The sequence below is a fragment of the Marmota monax genome, unplaced genomic scaffold, assembly GCF_021218885.2.
Source record: "Marmota monax isolate L192 unplaced genomic scaffold, Marmota_monax_Labrador192_F-V1.1 WCK01_AAM20220418_F8-fsc00159, whole genome shotgun sequence".
NCBI lineage: Eukaryota > Metazoa > Chordata > Mammalia > Rodentia > Sciuridae > Marmota > Marmota monax.
In genome coordinates this window covers 388,373-404,598 of record NW_026694999.1, presented here as the reverse complement: position 1 = coordinate 404,598, position 16,226 = coordinate 388,373, and the positions used below count along the sequence as shown (strand labels likewise).

Sequence of the window (16,226 nt, the reverse complement as noted above, 5' to 3'; positions counted from 1 at the left end):
ATATATATTTGACATATAAAGCTCTCTGTTTTTTTTTTCTAAAACATAATAAACCTATAGGAGAAAAAAAAAAATCAAAGCTGTCTGCTCTATGAACTCCCCTCAGTTCTTCTTATCCCACTTAGGTTAGGACAGGTATACAACAACACAGGCCTGCCAGACAGTGACAGCTTTGGATTTTAGGGCAGATTATAGGGTCAGGTCAGAAAATGTGTGTCAACGGGACAGTTCAAACACAGGGGCAAAACCTTAAAGAAAAAAAGATAAGTGTGGAGGTTCTCAAGTCCTGATTTCCTCTGTTCTTTCGTTTCATTCAGCCTAGTTCCACAGTACACACTCACCTCAATGGCATTTCCTCAAAAATGCACAGGGCCAGCCTGAGGCGTGAGCCATGGCGCATGCGCCACAAGGGAGCGTCTCGCGCCCAACCGCGAGGGGGTGCCCTCCGCGGGGCCTGGCGGGGCCGGGGCCCTGGCGGGGGCGGGGCGGGGGCGGGGCCGGGGCCCGGGCCGGGGGCGGGGCCGGGGCCGGGGCCGGAGGCGGGGCCGGGCCGGGTCTAGACGCGCGCGGGAGATTTGAACTTCCTTTCCAAGCAGTCAGGTCCCGCGCGGAAATAAAGTTGCGCAGCTGTTTTCTCTTCAGGCCCTACAACTAGGGGCCAAAGTGCAGACTACAGAGATGGTGGAAGGACCAGGATGTACTCTGAACGGAGAGAAAATTCGGGCGCGAGTGCTCCCAGGCCAGGCGGTGATAGATGTGCGGGGAAGTGCTGTGCCGAACCTGGAGAGCCCCGCATTGTTACAGGCAGCCTCAAGGGTCCAGATCTCTTCACAGGTGAGCTACTCCAATTACTGACCATGGAGCATGCAGAGAGAAATGGAATAAAATCCCTCCCAGGTTTCCAGCATCAGTAGTGCCGTATCTTTTTCTCTTGGTCCAAGTTCCCTGGAGACCCGCGTTTTCCAACGTTTATCTTTATGGGAAGGAGAAGTTGGTCCTAGCTAGAGCGCCCAGACTGTATGCCTGAGCGGATAGAATCGATTTGAAGGTGTGTTATTCAAAGTCACCTTGCGTAACTTTTTAACAACCCAGGAAAAAAATGGTTTATTTAGGTCTACAGCTGCCTTTTCCACTATTAATACTATTCAGCAACCTCTCATGCTTTTTCTTCACATTTTTAAGTTAATAAGCTTTTAACGTAAAATCCGAGCTTCTTACCTGACTAATATTCTGCAGTTGGTTCATAATGTGACAAATAACAAATAATTATAAAATTACACATAGGAAATTTAACACTAACTTGTTACTCAATATTGCCATCTAATGAAGGAGCAGTCAAACCCAGTTCTGGATCCCTTAAATGATTTTTTTTTTTCTTTTTAAAGTAAATTGTAGCACAACTTCTTGCCACTCAGGTATTCATTGCAGATGGTGGAATATTCATTTGGTAAGAACTTAGAACTGTACTGAAAACATTCTGATTAAGCCATCATACTTTTAAAGCCCTTCAGATGTGTGGATGATTGTATTTCATGGATACATGCATATTGTGCTGTACTTCAATTTCTCCTGCAAAGCTTCCCCATAGCCTTTGGTCCTGGAAAGAAAAAAAGTTGCCAGCTATGAAATTAGCATATGCTTCTGACTTGAAAAAAATGAGGTTCTAAATCTGAGGAAATACTTTTTCAAACTTTGAAAAAGTTTTGCATCTTCTTCCAGTTCCCCTTCTATTTACTCTGACTTGCTGTATCAGTAAGTACTCTGTACTTTTTTTTTTTTTTTTAATTATCACGTTTCTCAAAATCATTTCAGGGTGCTGTAGAGATGAAATTTAATGGTTCTTAAGAATATTAATGTTTATAAAAATCATTCAACAAAATTTTGAATACTGAAGGCACGTTGGAGAGTGAAAACAAACACTTCCCCTGCGTATCATGTGCTGTAGTTGGGAAGATACATAAACGTTCATTGAAGAACAGCATAAAGAAATATATGTTGATAAGTTCTCTGTAGGAGAGAGACATGCTTCTAAAAGGACTTAGTTCATGGAAGGCTTCCCTGGGAATGAAACAAAGTTGAGGCATGAAGGGGTGAGTGGGAGATAGCACCTGTGCTGAAGGGAGGCCTCAGAACAAAGAAAAAGAGCTTCTAGCATATGAAGCAATAAAAGAAAACCAGTGTGGATGGAAAAGGGAGAATGAAGCAGGGATGGTGGTTTGATATAATATTGATTGGTGGGTAGAAGGCAGACCACAGAGAACACTATAGATGAGACTAGGGACTCTGTGTTTGTCATAAGAGCCATGGGAGTCCTTGAAGTGTGACAAAATTCATTTACACTTTGAAAAGAAAGAAAAAACTGGAGAAAAGCCAGAGCAGACAATGCAGTAGTCTACTGTAGTGATTCAGGTGAGGAACTGGGACTGGGTGCTGATGGTAAAGATTAAATGAGAGAGGAAAAAAAAATCACTCTTTCAAAAGTACAGGCCATAATGCTTAGCAATGAATATGATATGAATATTCTTATCAATGTCGTAATTTACATGATTCAACATTTTGTATTTTGTGTTAGGCCTTATGCTAGCTCCTGGGGATTTAAGTATGAATAAGATAAGGTTCCTGCTGTAAGAGTCTAATGTAATGTTTTAAATAATCACCTCATTATAATTTAGGCAAAACAGTAAGAACATTTCCTTTTAAATTTATTATGAATTTCTCTGGTTGCAAGGCATGAGGTGTTTTTAAATATCATTAGTCATGAGAAAGAATACCTAAAAGGATTAACCTGATTATACTGAGAATTGTGAGGCTCCGAGTAAGTTTAAACCCATTGCCCATGATCACATGAGTAGTAAAGGAATGAGCTAGGGTTTGATCTTTCTTCTTTCTCACTCCAAAACCTCTCTTAACTATGCTGCAGACTTGCATTTATAGCTATTATATTTGATACTTTAATAGAGGAATCTACATATTGGAAGAGATCTTTGTGATTAGGATTAGAAGTCTGGTTCTATTAACGTGGAATTAATAATATCCTTATGGGTCTTGATAAACTTCTAAGTATTCTGCCATTGCTTCACATTCTAGGACTTTGATCTAAAAAATAATAACCAGGCACAGTGACAGGCCTGTAGTCCCAGCTACTCAAGAGGATGAGGCAGAAGGACTACAAGTTCCAGATCAGCCTGGGCAACTTAGACCTTGTCCCAAAATGAAAAAAAGGGGAAGAGGGTAGAAGTGTAGCTCAGTGGAGAGCACTCCAGGTTCAATCTCTCTAATACCCCAAATAATAATGATAGTAATAACCCTTGTAAATCTGAAGAGTCTTTTGCATTGGAGAGGGATGTTGGATCCATAGTAAATTTCATTAAAACTTGGTAGGTTGTCACAAACTTCTTGCAAGATCATTATTGTAACAGATGAGCCTGTTTTCTATGCATATATGCCAAAAAATTAAAGCTATTAAATGTTTTCTGCTACTGGCTTGGAATGATTCATTTTCTCAAACATCATTTTAAAATAAGAACTATATGCTATATTTTTATAGTGAACATGAAAAACTTACAAATTGAGTACTTAAAATCAAATATTTAAATTTCAGATAGTCATCACTCCAAAACCCCACCAAACAATAAAATGCAAACCCTGTACCGCAGTAGATACTGTCATCATGACCAGTTACTATTTGTCTTATAGCATTTCTCTTTGTTCCAATTTAAAGTTCATAGAAAACACACTTTAATGTATCTCTGCCTATGACAACTAATCCTCATTTTGAAGAAGAAAGCCTAGCTATACAAGATCCCAGCATCTGCCAGTCATGTATGTACTCTATTATTCTCTGAGTTTTGATCTACTGTCTTGTCAGCATAAAAATTATGCAACTGTGTAAGCACATTGCATAAAACTCTGCTGGAGCTTGTAGAACCTTATGGTAAGAAACAATCTTGGAATGTAAATGAATGTGTTTGGCTAATGAGCTTTGAAGAGTCAATCCTCCTATTTTAATTGTTGGGTGGATACAATATTTTAGTGAAATCAGTGTGTAATCTGCATGTGTTTTCAATCTCCTTTCACAAAATAGGATATGAAACAGTTTATTTATAAGCATTCATTTCATTTGAAACATGATCTCCTGGTTATTCCTATGACTTCTTAACATTTGATGCATGCATTTAACATTCTAGCTATTTTCATCTTTGTACATCAGAGTATCATGAACAGATTAAGATTTAATAAAAGTGAATATATGGAGAAGAACCAAGTTTTTAATAGTGCAAAATGATTACAGATTTAAAAATAAATTTCATACTCCTTATGAGTATGTTTTTGTTTTGGAAATGCCTACTACATGAAAATAATGAAACCTCATAATAAGTTTTTCTCCTACCTTCCCCTTCTCCAAAGTGGAAAAAATCATAGCTCATTCTACTGCCATTATTTAAAGGAATGAATTAATTCACAGAAATTCATTTTCCAGTTAAATGAAGCTAATTTTTTTAAGTAGCCAAAGGAATTTCCAAATATTGTATATAGCATGCGTTATATACTTTTTGCCTTTTTAGATGGATTATTGGTAATTATTTCTCCTTAGTGACATAGAATCATCATTATCAGTATCCAGAATTATAATGGCATGAAATGGGGGATAACAGAGAGCACATATCATCCCATTATTTCACAGATAAGCAATCTAAAGGAGGTCATTTTCTGAGGTCATTGTAGCTTTTTATCCAATATTGTTCAGTGTGCTGTCCAGAAACAAACATCTGATCAACTTGGTTTTTAATTTATACTCTTTTTTACTTCCAATTTGAAGATTCTTATAGCCCCATCTTAGTTTTTGTGGTCGGGATTAAATTAGAGGACATATTAAACTCTTAGTGCCTTGCAAAAAAGTAAATATCCTGGAACTTGTTCCTTTCTCTGCTACATCAAGGCTTCCCCCAGACCCATTTACCTCAGGAACAGTCTCTACCCTTATAAAGGGTCTGTACTCGGTTGATGTCTCTGGATAAGTGCTCAAAGGACCTGGTCTTTAAAAACTATAGAGTATACAGACCTAATGACCTTCAGTTTGGAGCTTAGAGACCATTTTAAAATTAGGGGTTTTGATGGTTTAGATTGGCAGATAAGTGATCTCTGATTAAGAGAATTGTTATATTATGGGAGAAAAGATCATGTGAGGAAGGATGAGGAGAGGATATGAAAATATAAGACATTTTCTTCTCTGTGGGGAAAATATGTAACTATAGTAAAGTTGAAACATTTATCTATGAAAAAGTCTTATTCTGCTCTGAAAAGTTCATCTTCCTTGTTCACCCATGGATAGGCAGGATAAATGGTAATCAGCGCAATAAATCATGTGCTGTCTCTGAAAATATATGTTGTTTTGAAGATTTCATATTATTAAGCCACTTGAAAATGGGAAGGTGAACCCTACTCAATCATACTTAAAATTGAGGCAAAGGAGATTTTCATCTCTTTCAGAAAATAAAAAGGTTGAAATGTTCAAATAATACAGTAACAGGATTATAAGGGTCAACATGAGAAAGTCAAGTATATATTGGGCAATTGTGTATAGTTACAGAAAAGATAATAGGCTTGTGGAAATTAATTTTTGAATTGTCTAGGCATCAGGAGCTTGTAGAATGAGGTGATAACCCTAGGTCTCATAGTAGGACAAGGGAATAGCCTGTAAATCTTAGGGTTATTGTAAAAGCCTCACCCTGTTTATACACAGTAGCTCACAAAATAAGTGAAACAAGCCATCACTGATATATCAGAATTTTCCACTAAAATGGAATTTTTTTTAAAAAAGTGAAGAGTATATTGATTGGCAAAATTTTTATTTTGTCCCAAGTGGTATGTAGAACTCATTTTAGAAATAATAGTATCTAAGTGAAGCTCCTGAATAATGGACAACTAAATTAAATAATCTTTACCTGTAATTTTTCAATTTTTCTCCAAACAAAAATGTAGTATTAAAAACAGTGTTTTTAAAGCAGCTGTTTAGTGCTAAATAAACATCTCTCTCTCTCTCTCTTACACACACACACACACACACACACACACACACACACACAAAACAGGTGCTTTGGGACTCGTTGCTGCACATGCCTCAATCTCTTTTCGTTAAACATTTTAATTTATGGGAAATTCTGGTAAATGTGGTATTTTACTTCCATGTAGCATTCAATAGTTATGAGAATTTTGTCCTCTTATATTTAAATCTTACTCCATTGCAGATCACGTGAAAATAAGGGACTGAGAGATGTTAATAGATTTTTTTAAGAGGATGAAACGTTAATAGATTTTTTTAAAAAGACGAAACGCATGGTTCCAGTAGAATTTTTTTGCTGTGAAGTCTTAGAACAGGTCAAGCAAGATGGTTATGGTAGGGGGAGACAGTGAGCCTGTTTTTTAAAGCTACACTGAGTTTTAGAAGAGAAGAGAGAAGGGATCTGTTTAATCCTGCATACATTTGCTGAACCCCAGGCATTGTGTAAAGCCCTTGAAGATACTAGCTAAACATAAGTTACAGCCCCCAATGTGCTTTTACAGATAGGGAAGAAATACAAGTCACACACAAATAATAATTCAGAGTAGTAAATACCATGACCATGGTTTAGAAAATGGTATGCTAAGTGTGACGAGTAGAATGTCTCAATATTATTCAGCTGCCCAGGAGGGAAAACCCTAGAACCAGAGAGAATTACAAACTATATATGTAAGCAAGGATGAGGTTATACCAGCATTTTATTTCAATTCCCAAACACCTCATCAGGTATTTAAAAAACTAATTCTTGAACATATTTAAGCCAAGGTCACACAGCATCTGTAGCTGGAAGAGCTTCTGCTGCACAGAATTGATTTGATAGATTCAGGTAAAGTGAAACGCAAGTATTTCTCCACCTATAACCATTCTTCCATTTGTCCTTCTGCCAATAGCTGTGTTATAATATTCATATTCATTGGGCCATAAACATCTTTTTCAGCATTTGTATGCCCTTAATTTCATGACTTTCAGTTTTTCTTTTTTGAGGTCATATTTATGTTGTTTTCAATTATGGAACATAGGTGAAACACCAGTAGAACAGGTAAGGCAATTTTATACCTTTAAAGATTAGGTTTGAGGTCCTCTTTGGGGCTCTGTCAGGCAGGACAGCATATTTCACTTTTCACTGGCAGCTGTGTAAAGATATATAATGGTCTCATGCATTTTAAGTATAATGGCCTTTATATCTTTGGACTATTCCTTCCAAGCACAACAGGATTTATTTACAAGGACAGTTATTCTCCTTTGTCTTGTTAATAAGTGGCTTGTAACCATAAAGGTTTTAAGGACCATCCACTGAGATTTTCTTTTACTAAATGGCCAAATTTTCCATGTTTAGATCTTTGTAAAATTTCTGATAGTTAACAGTGTAGATAAATGCTTCAAGACAATCTTTGATGGCTTGAGGGCTTAATCCTGCCAGGAGGTTTGAAAAGTACTCCTCAGCATCAGCTATGGGTGAAGTTTCAACTCTGCTCTTGATAAATTAAATCTTGGCATTTTGATAATGGGACCCTCCAACCAGGCTTTTTCCCACCAGGGCTTCTCTAAAACTGTAGTCACTAATTACTACTACATTGCTAAATCCAGTAGTCCAGTCTCAGCCTTCGTCTCACTTGATTTGTTGGAAGCCCTTGACATACCCTCTTACATGGAACATGATTTTCACTTGCTTCTAAGATACTGACTTGCTTAGTTTTGCTTCTACCTTGCAGTCTGCCTTTTCAGTCACCTTTGCTGCTTCCTCCTCCTTCCTTCTGACTTCATAGTGTTCTTTTGCTGATTCTCCCCCTGGAGAGCCCCAGACCTAGTTCCCGTGACCCTTTTTATCTACATATACTCCCTGTCTCATCCAGTGTTGCAGCTTTTTTTTGATGGATCTTTATTTTTATTTATTCGTATGTGGTGCTGAGAATTGAGCCCAGTGCTTCATGCATGCTAGGCAAGCACACTACCACTTAGCCACAACCCCAGCCCTGGACAGTTCTTTTAATAAACATCTCAACTTTAACATGTCTAAAACTGCTATTTTTCCCTTCCTAATGTGTTCTACTCAAATCTTCCCCATCTTATTGGATGGCATTTCTCTTTTTAAGCTGTTCAGGCTAAAAGTAGATTATTCTGAACCCATGTCTCTCTCCTCCCACATTAAATTCACTAGCAAGTACTTTTTGTCTTATCTTCAAAATATGTTTAAAAATATGACCAATTTTCACTGTCTCCATTGATCCAGCTCTCCATCTCTTGGCTGGATTTTTCAGTAGTATTTGAAGTACTTTCTTGGCTTTTAGCCCCTCAACCAAAATTCTAGTCAGCAGCCAGGGAGTATATATAAAATAATAATATAGATCATTTTTTTCTTCTGTTTGACTACTGTCAGAGAAAAAGTGACTGCTTAGATTGTATCCTTTTGGCTACTCACTCTTAGCCTATTGTGAAAGCTAATCTAGCTCTCAATTTATGAGATTAAAAAAAAAATAACATGGCAAAAAATCAGAAGTTAAAATGTAGACCAGACTTTAGGGCTATGGAATTAAGAACATACCTGGAGTCAGAAGGTTGGTACATCAGTTCAACCTTCAAAGACTATGTATGTGGTCAGCAGAGATAATAAGAAGTGAAAGCCAAGAACGAGTTCATTAAAATCGACCCAGTGAGAGAGGATAATAGTTTGTTCTGTTCTGAAAATAATATTGGAGACTCTCTCAGATGGTAAGGAGCAAATTCAGGTGTTAAGGGGCAAATGCATGCATAAGATGGTCACTAAAGTAACCTGTAGTTACCTTTATTAGCATAGTAAAAATCACACCCCCAAGTAGAAATCATACTCCCAGGTAGAGACTTAAGATGGTACTGAGACACATGGACAAACATGTAGAAGAGCACAGATGAAACTAAAACTCAACTTCTACCTGTGACATCAGCAAGAAACCAGGTTTCTGCCTACCCATTGATGCCATAAAAGCTGTGTACCATTTTCCTTCATTTGAACCAGTCTGAGATTGATCTCCCTGCATAAGAACAAAAAAACATTGTTCCTGTGCTAATGTGGCTTTATCTGGTTGTTCTGGTAGACAGCCCAAGAACCCATGGGAGTCCATAACCCATAAATCAAATCTCTAATATTGCTCTTATTATCTGTGCTATGGCCACACTGGCCCACAGGATTCCAGGTCCTTCACACTGCCAATTCTGCCATTTCAGAATTATGGCTCTCTCTCTCAGCTCATGTAAAACTTGCTCAAATGCCAATTTCCCAATGAAATTGTGACTGCCCTTCCAAACTGCTCACTGTTTCCCCTCCCCAATCTTGATCTCTTTCTCATCTGGATTTCTTTTCAGATGTTCTGACATATTGTGTTCTTAAGTTTGTTGCCTTCTCTTCACCTGTTAGAAGATAATCTTCCTAAGGGTAGGATGAATTTAATTGTTTATTGACATCCTCAGCTTCTAGAACAAAACCTCACACACAGTAGAAAATCAATAAATTTTTCTAAAATGAATTAATCTAATTAAACAGCCATGAATTATTTGTGTGATTTACTAGGGCTTGACCCAGGGGCACTGTACCACTGAAAACTATATTTCTAACCCTTTTTATTTTTAATTTTGAGACAGGGTCATGCTAAGTTCCTGAGGCTGGCCTTGAATTTTCAATCCTCCTGGCTCAGCCTCCCAGGTCGCTGGGATTACAGGCATATGCTACCATACTTGGTTTTGATCCATTTTTAATGGGAAAGATTGTGGTCAGAGAATGTCTGTATTGTAGACACAGTCAAGTAAATAACATGAACTGTTATAGCTATTGGCTTCTAGAGATTTTATTAAAATGATGTACAGTCTTATCTGTTGTTAATTTAGTAATGAGACAGTTGGGACTCAATTTACTGTTTTAGTAGGTGTTGTGACAGCACTGTTTATTTCAGGGGTACCTTATCTGTCTCTTTGCCAGGGTTCATCCTAAAACATGGTAAAGTCAGAACTAAGTAGAGGAAAGCAGGTCTGGGCAGGAAGCCAGCAAGCAGTGAGAGCAAACTAGTCATGTGGTTTTCCATCTTGGGAGGAAGGGAAGAGGGGCAGTCAGGTGTAGGGCCGGATGATCATGTAACAGCTGAAAGAAAACTTTTTAATCAGCCAATCAGATATAGGATAGATGTTGAGTTTGTGATGTGAACTGGAAAACTAAAAGACTAAAGGAAAATAAAACACAATGATAAAAGTAGTAGCTAATTCCCTTCTAACCAAGGACTAAGGAAAGCTATGTGTGAGTGTGAATGTGTGTATGTGTGTGGAGGGGGCGGGGTGGGGGGAAGGTGGCTACACATACTAAAAATGGTAAAATTCATCTCACAGTCTTTTCTGGGAGCCCTGACAGAAGCTGAAGGGCATGATTAAAACCACTTGCTAATAAATAATATTGGGGGAGGCTAAGAAGTTGCTGACATTGTAGCGGTAGAGAAACAAGATTCTGAGCTATTAATTCATAAATCAATGTAGAAGACCTTCAATCTAAGGTCCCCAAAATATAAAACTTCATCTTATACCAAGGCAAAGTTTACTTATGGTAGATCAGTACCAACTCTGTATAATCATTTTATAAGTGTCCTGTTTAGTTTTATAAGGACTTTGTGCATGCTAATTGGTTGTCATGGAAACCTACCTTGAAACCTGCTATTGTAATCTATACCTGGCTTGAAGTGTATGTTAAGTGGCTTAAAGTCCCTTGTGAGGCAGAAAAGCATCATGACTTGTTGCTTCTCAAGTCAGGGCTCTAACAGGTTCATTTATAGAAGCAAGGCAGATGTGGAATTATGTTTTCCCTCACCAAATACTCAGCCTGCCTTGCCAGTGCTTGGTGTTCATTGATGGGCTCTCAAGTTCATGAGAGAAAGAGAAATCAGAGGCAGAAGTTCTGAGGATATGCTAGACTCCCCCACAGATTCTTATGATTTGAGCAGAAATGGAAGGCTGCCACTTTTAATTATTCTTGCATAGTTACTGGCCATTGTAAACCTGTGATTAATTCTACAGTACTTATGCAAAGGAGGGATACAAAGCCCTTTAAAGTTCCCTGAACTTTAGGCAGCTGGAAAATTCTGGCATTGGTGTCACTATTATAGTCCCGAGTAGGTTTGTGGAAGAATAATGTTTACTCTCAATCTTTAAATATATATAATCAGCCTGTTATCTCTCTGAATTAAACACTATCTATCATCATATCTTTTTTTTAACAAGGGCTGACCTTATAAAATAAGGAACAGAGTAGATATATCACCTCAAGCACATACAATAGCAGTTGCTTTTAAACCAAAAGATTGAGAATTCCTGAGCAATATCATTCCACCTTAAGCTAAGGAATAGTCATGACTTTCTTCTAGGCTCTCTATCCAAAGCTCTTTTATGATAACCTCCTTGACATTGCCCTCACCCCTTCCTACCTTCCACGATTTCATTTAGAATCTTCAGGATTCTTAGGCCCATTGAGAAAAAGGGTAAAGAAGTTAAGAGATGAGGATTTCCTTGGATAAAGAGTTAATGTATGGATATATTTACATGAACAAGTTTTTGTATAGTAGCTATAAATTTATAAGTTTTAAATTTTGAATGAATATTAAATGTTTTTAAAACATAGCTAAATCATAAAAAGTTATATACAGAACACTGGTATACATATGCCCTATTAAGAACATGAACAATATCTAAGCTAAATCCCATTCCTGTCCTTCCTCCATAGAAGAACTTATATTTTATATTTATGTTTATAATTTCCTTGATTTTATTATAGTATTTAGTACATATATTGTAACCCTCACAATATATTGTTTGGTTTTGCAAGACTGACAGAGAAAAGTGAAAGTGAGTTTATTTCCCCTTCATTTTTAACATTGTGGTTAAAGTGAGGTAGGTGTCCAATTAGATTACCCTTCTCAGGAGACCTGTGGCATAAAGCTGTGGACACTGAAGCTGTCACATTCCTTAGGTCTAATGATTGCCCTTATGGCAAAGCTGGCTTCAGGCCTCTGCTTACCTTGTTTGCAAGGTTCTCTCCTACTTTTATTTCGCTTTCAGCTCCTTATGATTCCTTGCTTGCTTCAGAATTCATCAGTGCTATTAAAAATACTTTGTTTTCGTATTTTACATCACTTTGGCAGTGTTTATTCAAATATTCTGTCTGAGAACTTGGCTGTTCTTCTGGAAATGGAAGACTCTATATTTCACTTGCTGGTTTTACAACATTCACATTGTTTTCCTGTGCTTTATTTTCATATACACACATCTATATGATCCTGGAAGAAACTCCTTTTGATTGTCTGCCAATTACCGTTTTTCACTTAATGTTTTTGGCCGCTCTCTTTAAATGACTGCATAGTAATTTGACAAAATGTATGTAAACAGCTGATTACATTACTTGACTTGTTGGAACTTATTCTTCTCATTGGAATGCACCTGGGTATGAAGTAATATAAATACATTTAAGAATTAAATGATAATTTTGTTTAGAGTTCATACACGTGTGTGCATTTATGTGTATATTTTCTTCTAGGCTGTTGCACTGAATAGTAATAAAGATTCCAGACAGAATTTTTTGCGACTGTTTAATGGATGTGTTTACAGTGGTGTGGAAACTTTGGGGAAGGAGCTGTTTATGTACTTTGGCCCAAAAGCTTTACGGTAAGATAAACCTGTACAATACATCTTATCACTCTTATTTAAAGGATGTGTAGAAGGCTTTTCTTACAGTTTGCCAGGTGTCACATTTAATCATGTAGAAAGTACTCTATGTTTAAGAGAGCTCTAATATAAGAGGTTGAGATTCTATCTTGGAAAGCAATAAGCAGAAGAAGAATAAATTGTGATGTCATCATTACTTGGAGGCTAGTCAATTTATTTCTTTTAAAAAAATGGATAGGCTAGCAGGGCTTCCCAAGATGCATTAGTGCAGCACATCTCTGTTTTGCTATTCTCCAAATTCCCTGCACTGCTATCTCCCCTCTTGTCATCAAATGTTCATTGCATTCAGTAGCATCAGTTATTTATATTTGTGACAGGCCCTACTTTGGCTTAAATGTATCACTAGATTTTTTTGTATTTTTCTGTCTTTCTTCTTTTTCTGAAACCTTCAACAGAACTTGGGAACTTATTGAATTCAAAAACTTTCTCAGAAATAACAGGTTCTCCATTGTTTCAGAGTTCTTATGGAATTTCATGGCTACTGTGTTGGCAAAGGATAAGCAGTCTACTGCTTGATTAACTTAAAGATGAAAAGTGTCAAAATGTATGTAATTGCAATGCATGGTCACCTACTTAATTTTTGCAGGAAAATGAAAAAGGTCTATGAGTTAATATGTCTATTGAATCTAAGTCTGTCTTTTCTGGATTTAGCCTAAGCTATTGCAAACTATAAAGATGGGTCCTGCTTCCTTAAATCCTCTTTAGTGTTTTTTTTTTTTTTTAAGGTATTGAACTGTTATCACCTTCTTTAAAGAAAAGAGTTGTTATTAGACCCTGTACTTTTAACTGAAGGTGAATAAAGCTTACAAAGAGATGGTGTGACTCTATGATTGTTATTTATTGCATCTCATCTACCACATATTTAGAGTACTTCAGGTTGGATGTAATTGCTTTTCCTTTGAGGTGTTCTCTCTTCATTGTCAGCAGCTGCTGTCCTTGGACAACATTGTCACTTCATAGTTTTTCTTAGTCTGGGATTGATAACATCAGCATATGCCTACTGGTTCATGCAGTAATGATATACTGCAGGTTACATTACTGCTGTTGTAGATTGATGTGATTGAAAACCCTTAGCTCTGGACAGAGTAGGACACAATGGAATCCATGCACCATAGTTGAAAACATTGATATGTTATTGATTCTCTGATGGTAGGTGCAGATTTATTTCTGTAAGATGAAAAGGAGGCTTTATCAAGTGTTCTCCACCAGACTGATAAGGAAGGAATCATTTCTCAGGGCAGAGCTGTCAGTAAGTGTCCCATGAAGTTCCAAACAAGGGCAATCACTTCCTCAAACTACATGAACGGAGTACCATCCCTGGAGAGTACCTATCTCCAGATGAGGATAGGAAGAGAATGCAATGGTTTGCCTCTGGTTTCCTGCAACCTTAACAGCTATTTTATGTAACAATTCAAGATCAGTGGCAGATCAGCTGTTGGAATCTAAACTCAACAACTTAAAATCAACTGAATCCCCTTTCATAACATAACATAAGCTTAAAACCTGTGCTCCCAACCTATGCTTCTTAGGGGAATGGATGACTGTCAAGTAAATGTGATCCTTTTGTGAGGCTGCAGGTCTGTGAGCCTGACAGAGAAATTTAGTGTTCATTTATTACTTATTTTCTACCCAGAACACAGGTCTGCATTTTAGAGAGCATGTAGCAGGAAACATGCTTACAGATTTCTTACAGTTTTCCCTTAATACCAAGCTTTTCATGATGAAAATTGCCCATGGATTTTAATCATAAGATATGTGTATTTCAATGTGCAGGCTGTGAATCCTCTGGGATTCATTTGTTTATAAAGTAGAATACAGGTGCAGTCCACTCTAAGGAAATCTGCCATGTAAAAATCCATACTTCAGAAAAATACAAATTAGAATGTAATTGCTTCTTTTAGCAGATGAGGTATCTAAGTATTCATAATAGTGCCATAGAATACTAAAAATTATTTTATACACATTTATTTTATGGGCACAGTTGTGGTGTTAGTAGTTTCTATACTTTTTTGGGATGAGGGTAGGTACCAGGGACTGAACTCAGGGGCGCTTAACCACTGACTAACTTAGTGCCTCGCCATTGCTGAGGCCGGATTTGAACTCTCCATCCACCTCCCACAGCTTCCCAAGCTGCTGAGATTATAGGCATACACCACCGCACTCGGCTTTCCTGTTTTTGAACAGTAACTCTTCAGCTAAAGCAAGGCAAAAATCATTTTCATTTTTTTGTTATAAACATAACAAATACTAGAATAAACTGAAAAAGTATACAATAATGCATTCAGGATTCCACTGCCAAATATAATCTTTATTGACTTTGGACACATATATTGCCGGTACAATGAACATATATCTATATGTCTACTCATCTAGACCTACCAACTCTGCAAGCTTTTATTTTTCAATCAAAATGGATACAGCTGTTACATTTTGGCCTATTATTTTATAAGATATTTTTAATGAATATCTCTCCAAAATACTTTTGTAATTTTGTGATTTATAATGGATTATAATTTAGTATTCATACTCAAACCAGAAGCTATACCTGAAATATTTTGTAGGCTTTGCCATTCTAGATAAACTTTATACTTAATCACTTTTGTAGTTCATTGAAGTTTAAATGGTATGAACCTTTAATATGATATGCGAGAGATGATACAACAATTCTTAGTTTGCTAAGATGTCTTTATGAGACCTATCATAAACTAATTATAAAAGGGTTTTACAGCTTAGATATATTTTTTGTAATCTGTTAAATAACTTTTTAGGAAGGACTGAAGTGTGATAAAGATTCTAAATTAAATACTTTAGGGTAATAAATACCTTCTCTGTGCCACTTGTACACTTTGCCTATTCTCAGTGATTTTTTTATGGTTGTCCTTTATTAGATTGGAAAAGTTTCCTTTTATTTCTGCTTTGTTGAAAATTTAAATCATGAATGAATATTACATTTTTTTCAAGTATTTTTTCTGCATCTATTATGATCAGTACATGGCTGTTCTTGTTTGTTTCTATGGTATTTTAGTCAGCTTTTTCACCATTGTGACTAAAAGATATGACCAGAATAATTGTAGAGGAGGAAAAGTTTATTTGAGGGCTCATGGTTTCAAAGGTCTCAATCCACAGACAGCAGACTTCATTCCTTAGAGTTCAAGATGAGGATGAACAAACATCATGGCAGAAAATTATGGTAGAGGGAAGCAACTCATATGGCGATCAGGAAGCAGAGAGAGAGTCTCCACTCTTCAGATACAAAATATATCCCCCATAGCCACACTCCCAATGAACCACTTCCTCTAGTCAAACCCCACCTGCCTCCAGTTACCACTCAGTTAATCTCATTAAGGATTAATTCACTGATTAGGTTAAGGCTATAACCCAATCATTTCTCCTCTGAACCTTCTTGAATTGTTTCACACAAGAGCTTTTGGGGAAC

The 16,226-nt window shown here is 36.9% G+C and overlaps 1 protein-coding gene across 1 annotated transcript in view; it reads left to right on the top strand.

Moving 5' to 3' along the window:
- Positions 1 to 580: 580 nt before the first annotated feature.
- Neil3 (nei like DNA glycosylase 3) overlaps positions 581 to 16,226 on the top strand; it is a 43,566-nt gene continuing 27,920 nt past the window's right edge. Inside the window, exons 1-2 of the mRNA XM_046427543.2 lie at positions 581 to 834; positions 12,603 to 12,730. Of these exons, the coding sequence (XP_046283499.1) occupies positions 679 to 834; positions 12,603 to 12,730 (284 nt within the window). The 5' untranslated portion in view covers positions 581 to 678. The remainder of the gene's footprint in view (positions 835 to 12,602; positions 12,731 to 16,226) is intronic.